The sequence below is a fragment of the Hemiscyllium ocellatum genome, chromosome 1 (genome assembly GCF_020745735.1).
Source record: "Hemiscyllium ocellatum isolate sHemOce1 chromosome 1, sHemOce1.pat.X.cur, whole genome shotgun sequence".
Classification (NCBI taxonomy): Eukaryota; Metazoa; Chordata; class Chondrichthyes; order Orectolobiformes; family Hemiscylliidae; genus Hemiscyllium; species Hemiscyllium ocellatum.
Genome location: NC_083401.1, coordinates 88,392,435 through 88,411,830, shown reverse-complemented (window position 1 = coordinate 88,411,830; position 19,396 = coordinate 88,392,435). Strand labels below are relative to the sequence as shown.

The 19,396-nt window shown below is 44.4% G+C and overlaps 1 protein-coding gene across 4 annotated transcripts in view; it reads left to right on the top strand.

Annotated features, from left to right (window-relative positions):
* Window positions 1-19,396, top strand: part of LOC132819161 (calcium uptake protein 3, mitochondrial-like) — a 175,062-nt gene that overhangs the window by 75,916 nt on the left and 79,750 nt on the right. For 3 of the 4 annotated variants that reach the window (XM_060830587.1, XM_060830605.1, XM_060830578.1), the window contains exon 8: window positions 14,576-14,674. The exons of the other annotated variant lie outside the window; for it this stretch is intronic. In XM_060830587.1, the coding sequence (XP_060686570.1) occupies window positions 14,576-14,674 (99 nt within the window). The remainder of the gene's footprint in view (window positions 1-14,575; window positions 14,675-19,396) is intronic. 4 annotated transcript variants of the gene reach the window in all.

The window sequence follows — 19,396 nt, the reverse complement described above, 5'->3', positions numbered from 1 at the left end:
AAGACTATTTTGATTATATGTTGGGGATGGGATAAGCTAGATCAAGTAAAGATGGGGAAATCCCATTGCCTGAGGTAAGTAATCTGAACCAGATATTTCATCTGCATTTTCATCATCTTGAGCAGGTGGAAAACATAATAAATGTAAGTGCAACCAAAAAATACCAAATGATCTTTGTTTTATATCTCCACAATATATGAAAGGTCTCCATGACTGTCAAACATCTCAGCTTATTATCTTAATTGCAGTATGGTTACCAGAGATTCTCCACGGAGTCTAACTCTGCAAACAAAACTTGCATCCAAATATTGTCGAGATAAGCCATCTATACCACCAACCCCTTTGACTAGTTTCTCCTTTTCCTTCACAATGGATCATATCTGTGCAATGCTGTCATTGCCACAATTCCTCGGCTGGTCTTCTCCTTTGTCTAGATCACTTTTCTTGTCATCTGTGTTCTATTCTAGCTGCTAGCATCTCCATTCCTTAGACCAATTAAAAGCCTCTCTGTTCCACTTCAGCCACAGGCCCATTTATTTCTCCTTGTGCTTTTTAAACCGCAGAAGCTTAAACTGGTTCATTAATGATGTGAAGATCAACAGCCAAAGAAATAGTATATAATAGCCTGTTGAAAGAAAATCCAAGTTTCCACAAGTGTCCGAGTCAGTCCCAAAACCCCATGTATAAAGTCCAGGCAATTCTCTTCTGTTTGCAGTTGGGTTTTTTTTTGAAAATTCCAGTTTATATTTTGTAGTATTAAAACCTGCTCTTGGAGCTATTGTCTCAATGATTAAAAATCCTCACTCATAATTCTAGGACCTCCAGTTTAAGATGTCGATAAACTAATGAGAACAATAATTTATGCTTTGTAGCCTGAAATGGCTTTGATACATTGATAAGTACTGCAAAGGCGAAATGCTTGAAGATCTTTGCTTAGAGTCCAGGACCTACTTCCTTCTGGTTTGAGCTTCAATCTTTGCACTCCTATATTGTTATAGACTTGTGTCCAACCTACTTCCATTAGGTTTGGACCCTGCAATTTCTTTCTCATGCTGTGTAACAGCAGGTACCAGCTTGGCAAGTACTAACTAGTGCCATTTCTGCAGATCCAGCAGAATGTGTACAAAACTCATACTGGTGAAATGAGAAATTTCTGTATTAAGCTTCTGTCAAAGGAAAACAAATAAATGAGATAGTCAGAAGGAAAGTATATATCAGAAGAATAAGACTTTTCGAAAAAGGGAGGCTGAAAATCATAGAATCTCGACAGTCTAGATAGAGACCATTCGACCCATCAGATCTGCACTGAAAAGCATCCCACCCAGCCCCACCCCCCACCACCTCATCCCTATTTACCATAGCTAACCCACCTAGCTCCCACCCTAACCCACCCTGAAAAATATGGGGCAATTTACAATTGCTGATCCACCTAATCTGCACATCTTTAAACAGTGGGAGCAAAATGGAGCACCTGGTGGAAACCCACACAGACACAGACACACATGCAAACTCCACACAGCCAGTCACCCAAGGCTGGAATTAAACCTGGGTCTCTGGCGCTGTGAGGTAGAGGTGCTAACCACAATGCTACCGTGCAGCCCCTCGAGTAAAAGACAGAAAAATCACAAAGAGAAAGGCATACGCAGAAGAGAAAAAGACTTGCAGATATAGAGAAAAGTAGAAAGATTTCAAAACAGTTACAGAGAAAGAATGATGAATGAGAAAATCAAAGTTAAGGCAAAGAAATGGTAAAAATTAATGAACTTAACCATGAGATAAGCAGACCCAAATAAATTTGGGAACATAAGATTAATGCTGAAGGGATATCTAGTTATTTTTATTATTCGATAATTATTTTGACTTAAAAGTAACGCTGCAGATAATAATTTGTTACCATTTCTAATGTCCCCTAATTTGTAATTTGTAATTGCAGCAGCTTGACATCTACTGTCAGTGATTTTATTCTTCAGAAGATATGCTGTTGAGGTTACTCCAGACTGCAGTCATTTGGAAATCATTGAACTGACAACTTCCACATGAATGGACTTTACAAAATTATACCTTGTTGCATGAAGTGAAACCGGGTTTTATAATAGCTGGCTAGCTTGAGCAACCTTTGGCTTTAGCCTCATTAAATGAGGAATTTAATATTTGTGGAATTTCAAATTTCTATATTGTGATATGAAATTCATATATACGCCAGTTGCTTGTCTGTGAAAATGCTGTGACCCTACTTGATTTTGTCACTTTTGCTGAATATCTGGTTGTCATGGTATCAAAAATAAAATGATCTCATGAAAGGGGAAATTCACAGTATAAAATGAAATAGATCATAGATTAAAAAAACACAGAAAATACTGGAAATACCTAAGTTAGTCAAGATCTGTGGCAAGACAGGCAGAGGTAACATTTCAGGATGATCTCTCAAGTTTTGTTGATATTTTAAATTTTGAACATCCACAGTATTTTGGATTTCCAACTGTTTATGGGTAGTTTTCTTCAAGGTTAGTGGCAACAAAGTTCATGTATTTTTAAGTTCAAAGCAATAAATATAATTTCAGGTGCATTTGCTATTTCATTTGATGTTTTCATGAAAATCACCTGAAATGTTTCTTGTACGTCAGAAAGATTTGGCATGAAGTTTACTGCTAGTGCAAGTGATTTTAAAACCATTGTTGATTTTAAGCATTCTTTCCATCTCCGTACCTTTGTTTCATCTCTTTAATCATGTCAGGTATATTTGTGTTCCACAGGCAACTGTGTATAGAATACATTTGATAGCACATTATTTTTCCAGTATGTACCTGTTAATATGAGCTTAGATTCTTTTGTGAAGACAGAAGATTATGAACATCAGAAATTGGAACAGGAGCAAGTCACTTTGCTGCTTGACCTCCATAACCCTTGACTTCCTTGTAAATCAAAAACCTGTCTGATTTAGGTTAGGTATCGTCATTGATCCAGGCAATGCCAAAGATGAATGTTCATCTGAAGAAAATAAATTTCTGTTTTTCTTAAATGGGACCCTTAGGGCTACTTGTGGAGTTCTCTCTGAGGGGAAACATTGGGTGAGAATCAGAAAAATTCCCAGCCTCAAAGCCCACCTTTGGAAATACTGGTTCCAGAGACACCATTTTAATTGACTGGACAAATGCTGGTTGAAGTCAGGCCAACCAACCCTGATTAAAAATTTGGCTGCATAAGATATAGCAGCAGAATTGAACATTCGGTCCATCGCATCTACTCCACCATTTGATCGTGGCTGATCTGTTTCTAAACCCCATTCTCCTGCCTTCTCACCAAAGCCTTTAATCCTCTTAACAATCAAGAACCTATTTAACTCTGTCTTAAATACCCTCACTGATTTATTGCCACAGAGGGCTGTGGAGGCCAAATTCCACAGATTAACTCGCCTCTGGCTGAAGAAATTCCTCCTCCTCTTGGTTTAAAAGGTCATCCCTTTGCTCTGAGGATGTGTCCTGTGATCATGGTGACTCCTATTAATGGAAACATCATCTCCAGTATTCTGTGTTTCAATCAGGTGTCCCCCTCATCCTTCTAAATTCCATCGAGTGCATTCCATAATCCTCTACTGCTCTTCATATATGTCAAGCCTTTCATCCCTGAGATGCTTCTGATAAACATCCTCTGGAAACCCTCCAAGGCCAGCGCATTCTTCCTTAGATAGAGGTGCCAAAACTGCTCTAATTTCCACATGGTATTCCATCTGCCACTTCTGTGCCTACTCTGCTAGCCAGTCCAAGTCCTTCTGCAGAGTTACCACTTCCTCAACATTACCTGTCCCTCCAACTATCTTTGTATCATCTCTACATTTAGCAACAATGCCCTCCGTTCTTTCACATCCACAGGGATTGCTAGATGCTGAGGCAGACTGTTTCAATGCCCTATCTAAGTACTGCCCAATGTTTAAAAAGAACAGTCCTTGCAGCTCTGCTACCTCTCACAGCCTCATCCCACCAGGTCACCTCGTGCCCCCTGAGGTCAAAGTATTTCCCAGTGGCATATGATGCCACTTCTCCTACCCTCAATTCATCCATCATGCCAAAATATGACACTTCAATAGCCATTTACCCACTATACACTGTATAGAAGCAATGAACCCTGAAGTGACAGTTGGACATCTTTTTATAAGAAACCTTAATAATGTTTCAATCATAACTTTCCATTACATTTTTGAAAAAGAAGCATTTTTCACTGCAACCCAGTAGAAGTGTTACAAACCCTTTAAGTTTCAATAGTTTAAACCACCAGGCACTTGAAACTACTTAATCTTGTGCAATTAAAACATTGTGAGATTGATAGACATTAAAAAATCTGAGCTACCAATCAAACAGGGGTGCACACTTTTCAACAGAGTAATAGATACCTGGCTTCTCAACCAAGTGTGGCTGGGCACGGGAGAAAAGCAGCCGTTGATTGGAGAAGCAGTTCTGCACCATCTCTCTCTATCTATTTAAAGAAAGAAGTACAAAGAACAGTCCATTAAGGGATAGGCCTTTTAGCCCATTAAGCCTCTTCCAGCACGTGATGTCTTTACACAGTCCATTTCCCTCTCTTTCCTGCATATTCATGTATCTGTCAAAGTGCCTCTTAAATGTTGCTGTTGTGTCTGTTTCTGTGATTTCCTCTGGCAGCTCATTCCAGGCACTTACCACTCTGTGTTTTTTAAAAAAAGTGCCTCTCATATCTCCTTTAAACTTTCCTCTTTTTACCTTTGAACTGATGCTCTCTCATTTCCACCCTGGCAAAAAGACTTTGACTCTCCATTTTATCCATGCCTTTCATAGTTTGTAAACTTGTAACAGGTCATCCTTCAGTTTCCAATGTTCAAGTGAAAATGAACTAGAGTTATCCAATCTCTCCTTGTAGCTAGTACCCTCCAAACCACGCAACATACTGGTAAACCTTTTCTGTACCCTCTCCAAAGCCTCCACATCCTTTCAGTGTGTGGTGACCAGAACTTACATGATTTGCCAGTTTTTATACTTTGTGCCTTGCCCAATGAAGGCAAGCATCTTTTCTACTTGTGTTGCCATTTTCAGAGAACTGGACATGTATGCCTAGATCCTGTGTATGTTAATGCTTCTAAGGGTTCTGCAACTTACTGTATACGTGTTGCCTCCATTAGACCTTCCAAAATGCATTACCTCACGTTTGTCCAGAGTAAATTCCATCTGACATCTCTTCACCCAAGTCTCCAGCATATCTGTATCCTGGTGTATACTCTGACAATCTCTTCACTACCTGCAGCTCCTCCAATCTTTGTGTTGTCTGCAAACTTATTAATCAGATAACCTGCATTCTCCTCCAAATCGCTTAAGTATATTATAAACAACAGGTACACCTTAGCGATTTTTGACAAGATTTGTATCTCAGGTTGAAGTTTTGGATGTAAGTTTGATTGCTGAGCCAGAAGGTTTGTTCTCAAGTGTTTCGTCATCATACTAGGTAACATCAGTGAGCCTTGGTGAAGTGTTGGTAGTGTGTCCCCCTTTCTATTTATGTGTTTAGGTTACTTTGGGTGGGTTATGTCTCATCCGGTTTTTTTCTGAGGATTGTAGAGGGGGTCCAGATCAGTGTGAGCATTGCTAGACTTTCGGTTGGAATGCCATTCTTTAAAGAATTCTCATGCTTGTCTCTGTTTGGCTTGTCCGAGGATGGATGTAATGTGCCAGTCAAAATGGTGTCATTCTTAGTCTGTATGTAAGGATACTAATAATAATGGGTCATATCTTTTTTTTGTGGCAAGTTGATGTTCATGTATCCTGGTGGCTAGTTTTCTGCCTGTTTGCCGGATTGAATTCCTTGAAACATGGCATTCCAACCGGAACTCTATCAGTACACACATCAATCTGGACCCCATCTACAATCCTCTGAGAAAATGAACCGGAAATGACATCACCCACCCAAAGAAACCTAACCACATAAATAGAAAGCAGGACATACCACCAGCGCTTCACCAGAGACACACTGATGATGTTACCTAGAATGGTGATGAAGCTCAGCAGCAAACTTACATCCAACAGATATACCTGCACTGATCTCTACGGAACACCACTGGTCACAGATGGCCGGTCAGAAAAATATCCTTTCACTGCTATGCTCTGTCTTTTATGACCAAATCAGTTCTGTATCCAACTTGCTAGCTCACCGTGGATCCCATGGGACTTCACCTTCTATAGTAGAGTGGTGCTGGTAAAGCACAGCAGTTCAGGCAGCATCCGAAGAGCAGGAAAATCTATGTTTTAGGCAAAAGCCCTTCATCAGGAATACAGGCAGAGTGCCTGAAGGGTGGAGAAATAAATGTGGGGAGAAAGTAGCATAGAGTACAATGGGTGGATGGGTGTGGGATGAAGGTGATAGGTCAGAGAGGAGGGTGGAGTGGATAGGTGGAAAAGAAGATAGGTTGATAGGACAGGTCATGGGGACAGTGCTGAGCTGGAAGTTTGGAATTGGGGTGAGGTAAGGGAAGGGGAAATGAGGAAACTGGTGCAATCCACATTGATGCCCTGGGGTTGAAGTGTTCTGAGGCAGAAGATGAGGCCTTCTTCCTCCAGGTGAGGGAGCGGTGGTGAAGGAGGCCCAGGACCTCGATTTCCTCGGCTGAGTGGGAGGGGGAGTTGAAATGTTGGGCCAAGGCATGTGGTCGATTGTTGCAGGTGTCCCAGAGATGATGTTCCCTAAAACACTCTGCTAGGAGGCGTGCAGTCTCCCCAATGTAGAGGAGACTGCATTGGGAGCAACGGATACAATAAATGATATTGGTGGATGTGCAGGTAAAACTTTGTATGTGGAAGGCTCCTTCAGGGCCTTGGATGGAGGTGTTGGCACAAGTTTTACAATTCCTGCGATGGCAGTGGAAGGTGCCAGGATGGGAGGGTGGATTGTTGGGGGGCGTGGACCTGACCAGGTAGTCACGGAGGGAACGGTCTTTGTGGAAGGTGAAAAAGGGTGGGGAGGGAAATCTATCCCTGGTGGTGGGGTCCGGTTTGAGGTGGCGGAAATGTTGGCGGATGATTTGGTTTATGCGAAGGTTGGTAGGGTGGAAGGTGAGCACCGGGGAGTTCTGTCCTTGTTACAGTTGGAGGGGTGGGGTCTGAGGACGGAGGTGCGGGAGGTGGATGAGATGCGTTGGAGGGCATCTTTAACCATGTGGGAAGGGAAATTGCGGTCTGTAAAGGAGGAGGCCATCTGGTGTGTTCTGTGGTGGAACTGGCCCTCCTGGGAGCAGATACGGCGGAGGTGGAGCAATTGGGAATACGGGATAGCATTTTTGCAAGAGGTAGGGTGGGAAGAGGTGTAATCCAGGTAGCTGTGGGAGTCAGTGGGTTTGTAAAAAATGTCGGTGTCAAGTCGGTCGTCATTAATGGGGATGGAGGTGTCAGAGATGGTCCAGGTAAATTTAAGGTCAGGGTGGAATGTGTTGGTGAAGTTGATGAATTGCTCAACCTCCTCACGGGAGCATGAAGTGGCACCAATGCAATCATCAGTGTAGCGGAGGAAGAGGTGGGGAGTGGTGCCGGTATAATTACGGAATATGAACTGTTCTACGTAGCGAACAAAGAGACAGGCATAGCTGGGGCCCATATGGGTGTCCATGGCTACCCTTTTGGTCTGGAGGAAGTGGGAAGATACGAAAGAGAAATTGTTAAGGATGAGGACCAGTTCGGCCAAACGAATGAAAGTGTCAGTGGGAGGGTACTGTTGGGGACGTCGGGAGAGGAAGAAGCGGAGGGCTAGGAGGCCCTGGTCATGGCAGATGGAGGTGTAGAGGGATTGGATATCCATGGTGAAGATGAGGCATTGGGGGCCGGGAAAATGGAAATCTTGGAGGAGGTGGAGGGCATGAATGGTGTCTCAAACATATGTGGGGAGTTCCTAGGTGGGATAGGACAGTGTCAAGCTAGGTAGGGATGAGTTCAGTGGAGCAGGAGCATGCTGAGACAATGGGTCGGCCTAGGTGGTCAGGCTTGTGGATCTTGGGAAGGAAATAGTCCGGGAACCCCGCACTGCCCGGTTCTATGAGGTTGGAAGCTGTGGGTGGGAGATCTCCTGAGGTGATGAGGTTCTGTATGGCCTGGGAGATGATGGTTTGGTTGGGTGGGGGGGTCATGGTCGATGGGGCGGTAGGAGGAGGTGTCCTCGAGTTGGCGTTTGGCTTCAGCAGTGTAGAGGTCAGTGTGCCAGACTACCACTGCACCCCCTTTATCTGCTGGCTGCCACTGCACCCCCTTTATCTGCTGGCTTAATGGTGAGGTCGGGATTGGAGTGGAGGGCAGCGCGTTGTGAGGGTGAGAGGTTGGAGTGGGGGAGGGGCATAGATAAATTGAGGTGGTTAATGTCCCAGTGGCAGTTGGAAATGAAGAGGTCGAGGGCGGGTAATACCCCAACACGGGGTGCCCAGGTGAATGGAGTGTGTTGGAGGCGGGTGAAGATTCCAGCTCCCTGCACTGCCAAGTTTTCACCATTCCTCCAGATCTCCCCCTCACTGAGGACAAACGATCAGTCCTCAGCAAAGGACTCATCTTCATACCCCTTCGCCCACACATCAATAAATTTATTACACGCCGTGATGTCGAACACTTCTTCTGCCACCTCTGAGCTTACTTTTACAATCAGGACTCCCGCCCACCTTCCGAGGACCCCTTTGCCCGCCTCCAACACAGTCCATCCACCTGGACATCCTGTGCTGGCCTATTAACCGCCCGCGACATCTTCATTTCCAACAATCGGCGGGACATTAACCGCCACAATCTGTCTATGCCCCTCCCCCACTCCAACTTCTCACCCTCACAACGCGCTGCCCTCCACTCCCGCCGCTCCAATTCCAACCTCACCATTCAGCCAGCAGATAAAGGGGGTGCAGTGGCAATCTGGCGCACTGACCTCTACACTGCTGAAGCCAGACGCCAACTCGAGGACACCTCCTCCTACCAATTCGTCGACCATGATCCCACCCCCCATCACCAAACCATCATCTCCCAGGCCATACAGAACCTCATCACCTCAGTAGATCTCCCATCTACAGCTTCCAACCTCATAGTCCAGGAATCCCGCACAGCCCGGTTCTACCTCCTTCCCAAGATCCAGAAGCCTGACCACCCTGGCCGATCCATTGTCTCAGCATGCTCCTGCCCCACTCATCTCCACCTACGTCGACACTGTCCTATCCTCCCTAGTCCAGGAACTCCCCACATACGTTCGAGATACCATCCATGCCCTCCACCTCCTCCAAGATATCCGTTTCCCCGGCCCCCAACGCCTCATCTTCACCATGGATATCCAATCCCTCTACACCTCCATCCGCCATGACCAGGGCCTCCAAGCCCTCCGTTTCTTCCTCTCCCGACATCCCTAACAGTACCCTTCCACCGACACACTCATTCGTTTGGCCGAACTGGTCCTCGCTAACTATTTCTCCTTTGGATCCTCCCACTTCCTCCAGACCAAAGGGGTAGCCATGGGCACACGTATGGGCCCCAGCTATGCCTGTCTCTTTGGCTACATAGAACAGTCGATCTTCCATAATCACACCAGCACCATTCTCCACCTCTTCCTCCGCTACATTGATGACTGCATTTGCGCCACCTCGTGCTCCCGCGAGGAGGCTGCGTATTTCATCAACATCACCAACACATTCCACCCTGACCTTAAGTTTACCTGGACCATCTCTGACACCTCCTTCCCCTTCCTGGACCTCTCCATCTCCATTAATGATGACCGACTTGACACCGACATTTTTAACAAACCCACCAACTCCCACAGCTACCTGGATTACACCTCTTCACATCCTACCTCCTGCAAAAATGCCATCCCGTATTCCCAATTCCTCTGCCGTATCTGCTCCTAGGAGGACCAGTTCCACCACAGAACACACCAGATGGCCTCCTCCTTTAGAGACTGCAATTTCCCTTCCCATGTGGTTAAAGATACCCTCCAACACATCTCGTCTACATCCCGCACCTCCGCCCTCAGACTCCACCCCTCAAACCAGTGCTCACCTTCCACCCTACTAACCTTCGCATAAACCAAATCATCCGCCAACATTTCCACCACCTCAAAACGGACCCCACCACCAGGGATATATTTCCCTCCTCACCCCTTTCCGCCTTCTGCAAAGACCGTTCTCTCCGTGACTACTTGGTCAGGTCCTCCCCCGCCACAAAACCACCCTCCCGTCCTGGCACCTTCCCCTGCCACCACAGGAATTGCAAAATCTGCACCCACACCTCCATCCAAGACCCTGAAGGAGCCTTCCACATTCATCAAAGTTTTACCTGCACATCCACCGATATCATTTATTGTCTCCATTGCTCCCAATGCGGTCTCCTCTACATTGTGGAGACTGGACGCCTCCTAGCAGAGCGTTTTAGGGAACATCATCTCTGGGACACCCGCAACAATCGACCACACTTCCCTGTGACCCAACACTTCAACTCCCCCTCCCACTCAGCTGAGGACATGGAGGTCCTGAGCCTCCTTCACTGCTGCTCCCTCACTACCTGACGCCTGGAGGAAGAACGCCTCATCTTCTGCCTCAGAACATTTCAACCCCAGGGCATCAATGTGGACATCACCAGTTTCCTCATTTCCCCTTCCCTTACCTCACCCCAGTTCCAAACTTCCAGCTCAGCACCATCCCCATGACCTGTCCTACCGGCCTATCTTCTTTTCTACCTATCCACTCCACCCTCCTCTCTGACCTATCACCTTCATCCCCACCCCCACTCACCTATTGTACTCGATGCTACCTTCTCCCCATCCCCACCCTCCTCTCATTTATCTCTCCACCCTTCAGGCACTCTGCCTGTATTCCTGATGAAGGGCTTTTGCCCAAAACGTTGATTTTCCTGCTCCTCAGATGCTGCCTGAACTGCTGTGCTTTACCAGCACCACTGTACTCCAGAATCTGATTTCCAGCATGTGCAGTCATTGTTTTTACCTTCACCTTCTGTATCAGACTGTTATGAGGGAACTTGTCAAAGGCCTTGCTAAAGTCTGTGTAGACCATATCCACTGCTCGCCCTCATCAATCCTCTTTATCACTGCCTTCAAAGGTTCAATCAAGTTCGTGGGACATAACCTTCCCAAAACAAAGCCATGCTACTTATCACTAAAAGGTTGATATTTTTCTAAATAGGAGTAAATCCTGTCCCTAAGAATCTTCTCCATTAATTTCCCTACCATTGATGTTAAGTTGATCAGCCTGTAATATCGTGAATTATCCCTGTTGCCCTTCTTAAACAAAGGAACAGCCTTGGCTAATCTCCGGTCCTCTGAGACTCTCCTGTCTAAAGAGGATACAAAGATTTCACACAAGACCTCAGCCATTTCCTCCCTTGCCTCCCTCAGCATTCTAGGCTAGATCCCGTCAGGTCTTGGGGACTTGTCTCTCTTCATGCGTTTCAAAACACCCAATGCCTTTTATTTTATCGACATGCCCAAAAATATCAACATACCCCTCTCCAAACTCACCATCTAACATGTCCTTCTCCTTTGTGAATTCCAATGTGCAGTACTCATTAATGATCTCTCTGACTTCATCTGTCTCCACTCATAATAAATTCCTCAATCTTCAAGGCAACGCTGAGATCCATTGCCTTCCGTGTGGGCTGGTCCTGCTCTAGAACAGCTACAGCTCTGTCAATCAGACCCTCGAGTAGAAAGTGCTCCTTTCTGTATGAATGGTGGAATTTCAAAGTCAAGTTCAGGGATTCTGGTCATAGCATAGTCAGCTTTCACAACTTCATGGTTCAGGACCTCTTTGGAGGAAACACAGAGCGTGTACCGAACTCCTTCCTCCTGTATCTTTCCAGCTGACTGACTCATTATTAACCCAGCCACAGTTCTCACAGGTAAAGGAACACTCAATAATTCCTTTGAAGAATGGGATTTTAGTCAACAGCAACCAGGTCATCCCATTTTTCAGGCAGTTCATGCACAGACTCTCAATCAGGTTCAGCCCCGCATCCTAGCCTCCTAAATCCTCCTTGGGGCATCATGGTGGCTTAGTGGTTAGCACTGCTGCCTCACAGCACCAGGGTTCCAGGTTCGATTCCAGCCTCTGGCAACTGTCTATGTGGAGTTTGCACATTCCCCCTGTGTCTGCGTGGGTTTCCTCCGGTGCTGCTCCAGTTTCTTCCCACAGACCAAAGATGTGCAGATCAGGTGAATTGGCTATAGTAAATTGCCTGTAGTGTTAGGTGCTATCATCAGAGGGAAATGGGTCTAGGTGGGTTACTGTTTAGAAGTTCGGTGTGGACTGGTTGGGCCGAAGGGCCTGTTTCCACACTGTAAGGAATCTAATCATTGCCTCCTTTGTCCTTGTGTGGACCTGACCTTTCTCTAGCTGTCCTCTTACTCCTTAGGTACATATAAAATGCCTTGGGATTTTCCTGAATCATGTTTGCTAAAGAGATTTCATGCCTCCTATTAGCACCACCACTGACCCCCCCCCCCCCCCCCCCCCCACATAAAAACTTCTTGTTTATGTTCTTTCCTGCTTTCTTTATATTTGAAGGCTCTGTCTGTTCCAGTTTCCTAAACCTTATGTATGCCTCTTTTTTTTGACTGAGCTCACAATTTCTCTTGTCATCCCCCTGAATCTTGCCTCCCTTATCCTTCATTCTCAGAAGAACACTTCCTAAATTCTAATCAACTAGCCTTTAAAAAATTCCCACAGGACAGTGTGGATTTGGTTTCAAACAACTGCCCAAAATCTATATTCTCCAGTTCCTGCCTAATATTTTCATTGTTAGCCTTCCTTCAGTTTAGTAGTTTCACCCGAGGGCTGCTTTTATCCTTATCAATAAGTAACTTAAAACTTAATGGAATTATGGTCAATTCCCAAAATGCTTGCCGACTGAAGCTTTGATCACCTGACTGGGTTCATTTCCCAATGCCAGGTGAAGTGTGTTTGTGGGGGTGACTTTTTTTCTGGTTGTTCCTCGGTGAGTTTTAGTACAAGGTCAAGTATGTTTCTGGGGGTTTGGATTTGCATGCTGTTTCTATATATTTTGAGCATTGGTGGGAGAAGGGGCACATGAGTGGATTGACAAAAACGTTATAATTTGGTACGGGCACACGAGCAGCCATGAGTGCTATCTGGGGTGATACCTCGACAGTGGAGACATGAAGGACCTTTTGAACTTATTTTCACACACCCCCCCCCCATTTAAAAAAAGAAACTGAAGCTAATATGGTCTCACCAGCAACCTATACAGCTGTATCAGGTCTTCTCTACTTGAATACTCCGGTGGAATTGAAGTAACAGATCAGCCATGAGTAAATTGAATGACACAATAGGCTGTCGGACTGTAAGATCTAATCCTCCTCCTATGTTTTATGCCTTTACAGAAAATTGACAAGTATTGTTCATAAACAAAAACAGAAATCTCAGCAGATCTGGTGGGCATCTGTGGAGAGAAATCAGTTAATGTTTTGGGTCCAATGATTTTTTTTTCAAAATCAAAGACCCATTCTGATTTCCAGCATCAGTGGTTCTTCAATTATATTTTATTTAGTCTTGTTCATAATGAAGATTTATAATTTACTTGTGCAGGCGCATACCTTATTTTTGCCATACATCATGTTTATTTTCTTTTTGTCCTCAAGATTGTTCAAATCATTTGCCCCCCCTCCCCCCAATTCCATCACACTGCAGAAGCAAATTTCTCCATTTCAAGAATAAAAATAAAAACTTGCATTCTGTCTCTCTGGTACAATGTCTTTGAGCTACAAATGTTAATTTCCATCATTGGTTTGGAAATTAAATAAATGGGTGAGAGTTGAGAATCGAAAATAAATCAGACACTGCCAAGTTCCATGTCAAGCACTATGAAGTTTGTTGAGTGGAGGTGAGGAAAAAGTGGAGTGATTCCTCTATTGAGGAACATTGTGGAATATCAGCTTTATGAAAAGCTGAATCATCAGAAGAGGTGTGACAGAGCAACTTGGAGAAGGAATCGAGATGTAAGGAAATGTAGTTGAGATAACTGTGGGTGTCAGTGGGCATATAATGAATTCTTATATAACATATTCCTGGAAAGAAGTTGAGGAAGGGAAGAGAGATGAGAAAGGATGAAAATTCAAAACCGAATATCTGAGATTTTCCACTTCGAGTAGAGAGCAACAATACTGGAAAGAGAGATGAGGGAGGGAATCAGAATAGGACTGGAATGAGGAATCTTCTACGCAATCTATATAAAAAAAAACAGGCACTGCTAGGACTCTTATCAGTGGAAATGAGTGAAGTTGAAGGAGAGGATGCTCCGTGCGTGAATGAGTGCAGCCAACTGGAGGACAGTTGTGATAATGGACAGATAGTTGGATCTCTGTTATTTTTCCCACTTGTAATTTTCTGAATAGTTGTGTACAGAGATAAATAACAATCTGTGTTGAAATTATATCAGGGATATTTTAAAAATTTTTACTTCTATTTCAGTCTCAAAATAAATACTAGAATAATTGACACTTTTGTTTCTTCCTGAATGAACTTTCACCATGTGTCATTATGTTGAACTTTACAACAGTTTTACCTTTTCAAACTCTGCAGGTGGTAAATAAAGATACCCCAAATCAAACCACAGACCGAAGTTACTGGGATACATTAAGACGTAACACCAGTCAAGCACTGTTTTCAGACCTTGCAGAGGTACAAAATCTGTGTGAAATCAAAAACTTAAAGGTTTTCTAATTTTTTTGTTCCAGATGCATTTTACTTGGAAAATACATTTATATTGTCACTTCGGGGTTACAATGTACAAATGGCAGTACAACTATTAAGTTAGGTCCCTAGACTTAAGGACTATGTAGTAGATCAATGAAAAGCTGGAACTAATAATCCTGAGAATGAAATCCCACAATGGCAGTTTGAACATTTGATTTTTTTTTGAAAATCAAACTGATATGAAGCAAAAGGCAAATCTGAGCAGCTGACTCAAAATTGGCATAGAAGAATGCAAAATACGAGCTGAATTTTTGATTTTTATGGAGGCCAATCTCTGCGAGGCTGATTATCTGAAACTCACTTTGTTAGCTTGACAACGTGCTTCTATGTCACCCTTCTCATCTGATGCTAGCCCAAAGTACTCATTGCTGCCATAATATCTTGGAATCCCTAGTGCAGTGTCATATTTAAAGAACAATTTTCACGCATCTGGCTGAGGAGCAAACCCGGTGGGCACTTGCATTCAGAGGACAGCCAAAATCCAGAGACCTGCCTAGCCTCAGATGGGAGAGGACTCCATATTATTGGCAATTTATGACTTCCTTGATGTGCTCAAGCAGACACAAAAGGAGCAGGAAAGTTTGTTGGGAGCACTGGGAATCCTGACACTCAAGTGCAAAACTGCAGCAATATGCTTAGGGGCATGCTGCCTCAGGCTTGCACGCATTTTGCTGCTTCCATGGGCAAGCTGGCTGCTGCCTTGGACAGCCAGGTCTAGGACTCCCAAGTGTCTGCTGGTTATGTACAGGCGAAAGTGAGGACTGCAGATGCTGGAGATCAGAATCAAGAGTGTGGCGCTGGAAAAGCATCAAAGGAGCAGGAGAATCGACGTTTCGGGCATAAGCCTTTTATAACTATATCACTCTAGCCATCTGCATGAACAGCAAGGCAACATGCTGGAACAAAGAACATTGGCATCACTCCAGCTGACTCTTCAGAAGGAGACAAGACAGTTCCTATAGGCAACAGGCGAAGCAGGAACCACATACAGACACTCCAGAAGTCTGAGGGCACTCCAGAGCTGCCCAAGCTTCCACCTTCACGTCTACAATAGGAGTCCAGGCCAAGGAGAATACACCTACCTCAGGTAGGACGCACTCCCATGTCTGGGTTCTCGAGCATTGCCAACCAAAATCCAAAGCTTGTGGACTACACCAAAGGGCTCCCTCCACTCCAGCTGTTGAACATGAGATAGCACTGTGATGGTGCTCACTTTTACCAAAGAAATAAGACAACCTTTCTGAGCACACGGTAGCACCATGGCTTGTTATGTAAATACATTATTGCATTTGTAAGTTTATGTTTACTTTACTTTTCTTCAGCTAAGTACTTGAGTATCCATTTAGCCATTGCTATAGCACTGAAGCCTAAATTCTACACAGCATTTCATGGAGCATGGTTCGAGATGTGGGAGATTAGGGAGAATTTGAATGTTCCTGGAGACTATGTCTGCAGGGAATGCATTTTGTTGCAAATTCTAAGGGAGGATGGCCTCTCAGAGCAGTATAGCAACGACACCAAGGTTTCTGGAGCCATGACTGACTCTACTGTAATGAGGGGAATGTCAGGTTCCAAGCAATTGATGGTAACAGGACTCTAGTCTGGGGCACAGACAGACATTTCTGCTGCCGTCAGCAACACATCAGGTTAGAGTGATGCCTCCCTGCTGCCAGAGTCAAGGATGTCTCAGAAAGGATGCAATATTCTGAACGGGGGATGTGACCAGCAGGAAGTCGTCGTGCACATTGGAAAGGGAAAAGGGATGAGGTTCTTCAGAGAGAATATAGGAAACTGGGAAGGAGGTTAAAGAATAGGTCTCTGAAGGAAGTAATATCTGGACTACTGCTGGTGCCATATGCTAGTGGGAGTGGAAATAAGAGGAGAGAGTTGAAAGCATGGCTAAGGAACAGATGCTGGGGGTAAGGGTTCTCAAATTTGGATCATTGGGATCTCTTCATGTGTAGAAATGACCTGTATAAGAGGGATGGAGTATACCTGAATTGGAAGGGGACCAATATTATTTTCGTGAGGTTTGTTAGTGATACTTGGGAGGCTTTAAACTAGTGGTGGACAGGATGGGGAGAGGGAAGTTGGTGTGTGTGTGTATGCAACCAGTGACAGTGAGGAAAGTGAAAAGGCTGAGGCTGGTGCAATAGATAAGAGGAGCAAGTCAAATAATCAAGGCAGACGAGCTTGACCGAGAATGAGGTAAAACTGATAAATTAAACTTCATTTACTTAATACAAGAGGTCTGACAACCAAGACAGATGAACTTCAGACATGGTTGGGATCATAGGATTGGGGAATCGTAGCTATTATTGGAAAGTGGCTCAGGGATGGTCAGGACTGGCAGCTTAATGTTCTGGAGTACAGGTGCTATGGGAAGGATAAAAAGTTGGGTAAGAGAGGAGGGTAGGTGGCATTTTTGTTTAGGGATAACACTAAGACTGTACTTAGGGAGGATATTTGTGGGAGATTGTCCTGTGAAGTTATATAGGTGGAACTGAGAAATAACAAATGGAAGATCAGTTTGTTTGGGATTGGGGTGCTCGCATTTGTCTGTTTTACTGTATGGACATTGTGTGATGCTGTTGCTATTTTTAGCAACTCAAATCATTTGAAATTGAAGCCCCTCCATCAGAATAAAACACTTACTACTCCGACCTCCGGTGTGGTCACAGCAATTTTCATCTTCATTGATATTTGAAATCTTGATATTTTGATATTGATATTTTCCACATAGTGGTCACTCATTAAGCAGAGAGTTTCAGGCTCTGCCTCTTACTGTTGGTGAACTCCCAAATGTACGTATCTTTCTTGGTAGACCTCCCCAACAACCCCATAGGTTTTGAACTCCCCAAGTGCCATACCGAACCCCTCTATCTAAATCTTTATCTGCCAATCTTAACCATCCCCAAGCCTCAGACATATTTAACAAACATCTTAGATGTAGTAATGTGTGTTTTTACCCCCACTCCCACATGAAAGCCAATGTACTGCTGACCCTCAATGAGACCCCCTCCCATTCAAAGCTCAGTTGTCTCCCTCCCTTTGTTGTTGAGCTGTCACCACCTTTCTTTATAAGCAATCCCCCTTGCATTCAGCATTCTGTCCCAATTGTAACTGTGTTTACTGCCTCTTTCCTCTGTTCATTCCTCCTACCTCTCATCATTAGCCTCACCCCCATCTCCTTGACTTTATTGGATGGACCCTTAGGACTGACCATGGCACACTCTGTTGAGCTACTTAGCTGGACAGCACAAAAGAATGAGTGACCATGTCTGATATCTATACAGCTTTCCAACTGACTTCATGCAATTGGTTGCACTGGACCAACAGGACTGACTGTGGCCTACTCACCAGATTGTAAAGATAAGAACCCTTTGACCATGACCACTTCCAAGCAGCCAGCTAACTGACTGACTGTGCCTAAATCCCTCGTGATATTAGAGGCTACCCTTGACTTACAGTATTAGAGCCCTTAATAAAGGATTGATTGACGGCTATTCCCCTTAGATTTTGAGACACGGCCATTTGTTTGAAGCACATGCAGTGTATTTGGTGCTTACATGTTTGGCACATGGGGCAGGTGTAACACTGATGTGGCACTGTTTCCTATAACAGCATGTGTCATTCCCTGATGACAGCTGACAAGCTCTGTGTATATGCTGAAAGACAAGGCAAGAATATTGTGAACATGTTAGCTTTTGCTAAGGGGGTAAAGCAAAAGAGGTCAAGGCAAGGATGTTGTGCATATTGAAATAGGTAAAAAGTGAAGAGAGTGTTAAGAGCAGGCGAGGAGGCATGAGATGCTGCCCGGTCCAGTTCATGATCAGGGTGCTCGTCCCTGCATATAAAATATTCTGGCAACAAGAGGTGGCACTGCACTCCAAAGTTATTGAAGTGCAGAAAAAACTGTTAGTGAGTTGGGGATGTGCCCTGATGATGCAGTGAGGTTGGTACATGAGGTGCCAATAGCCATGGACATGGTTGTATGCAATCTGTCTGTGGAGCATGCCCTGAGATGGTGGTGCTGGGAGGTCTAGAGGAGCAGACAGTGAGCTTGGGTTGCAGTGTAACTGATATGATTTACCAGCCCTTTATTAAAAGACTAGTATTTATTTTTCTCTCCACTAATGACATGAAATCAGATGTGCGACTGTGCATGTGTAGGTAAATTAGTGGCCATTTTTACTTACAGCATACCTTCGATTTATCGTTGTCACATGTACTTGACATAGAGTGAAAAGTGTTGTTTTGCTTGCTACAAAGGCAGATTGTACCATACAAAGTGCATCAGCGTATCAGAACAGAGTTCAGAATACAGTGTTAGAGTGAGAGATAATAATTAACATTTGGCAGGTCCATTCGAAAGTCTGATAGTAGCAGGAAAGTAGCTGTTTTTGAATTATTCATATGTGTATTCAAACTTTATCTTCTTTCTGACAAAAGAGGATGGAAGAGGGTATAACCAGGGTCAGAGGGGCCTTTGATTATGTTGGTTGCTTTCACGAAGCAGTGAGAAGTACAAATGGAGTCAATGGATGGAAGGCTGGTTTTTCTGATGGACGAGGTTGTATTCATGATTGTCTGTAGTTTCTTGCAGTCTTGGGAAGAGCGGTTGCTATACCATGCTGTGATGCATCC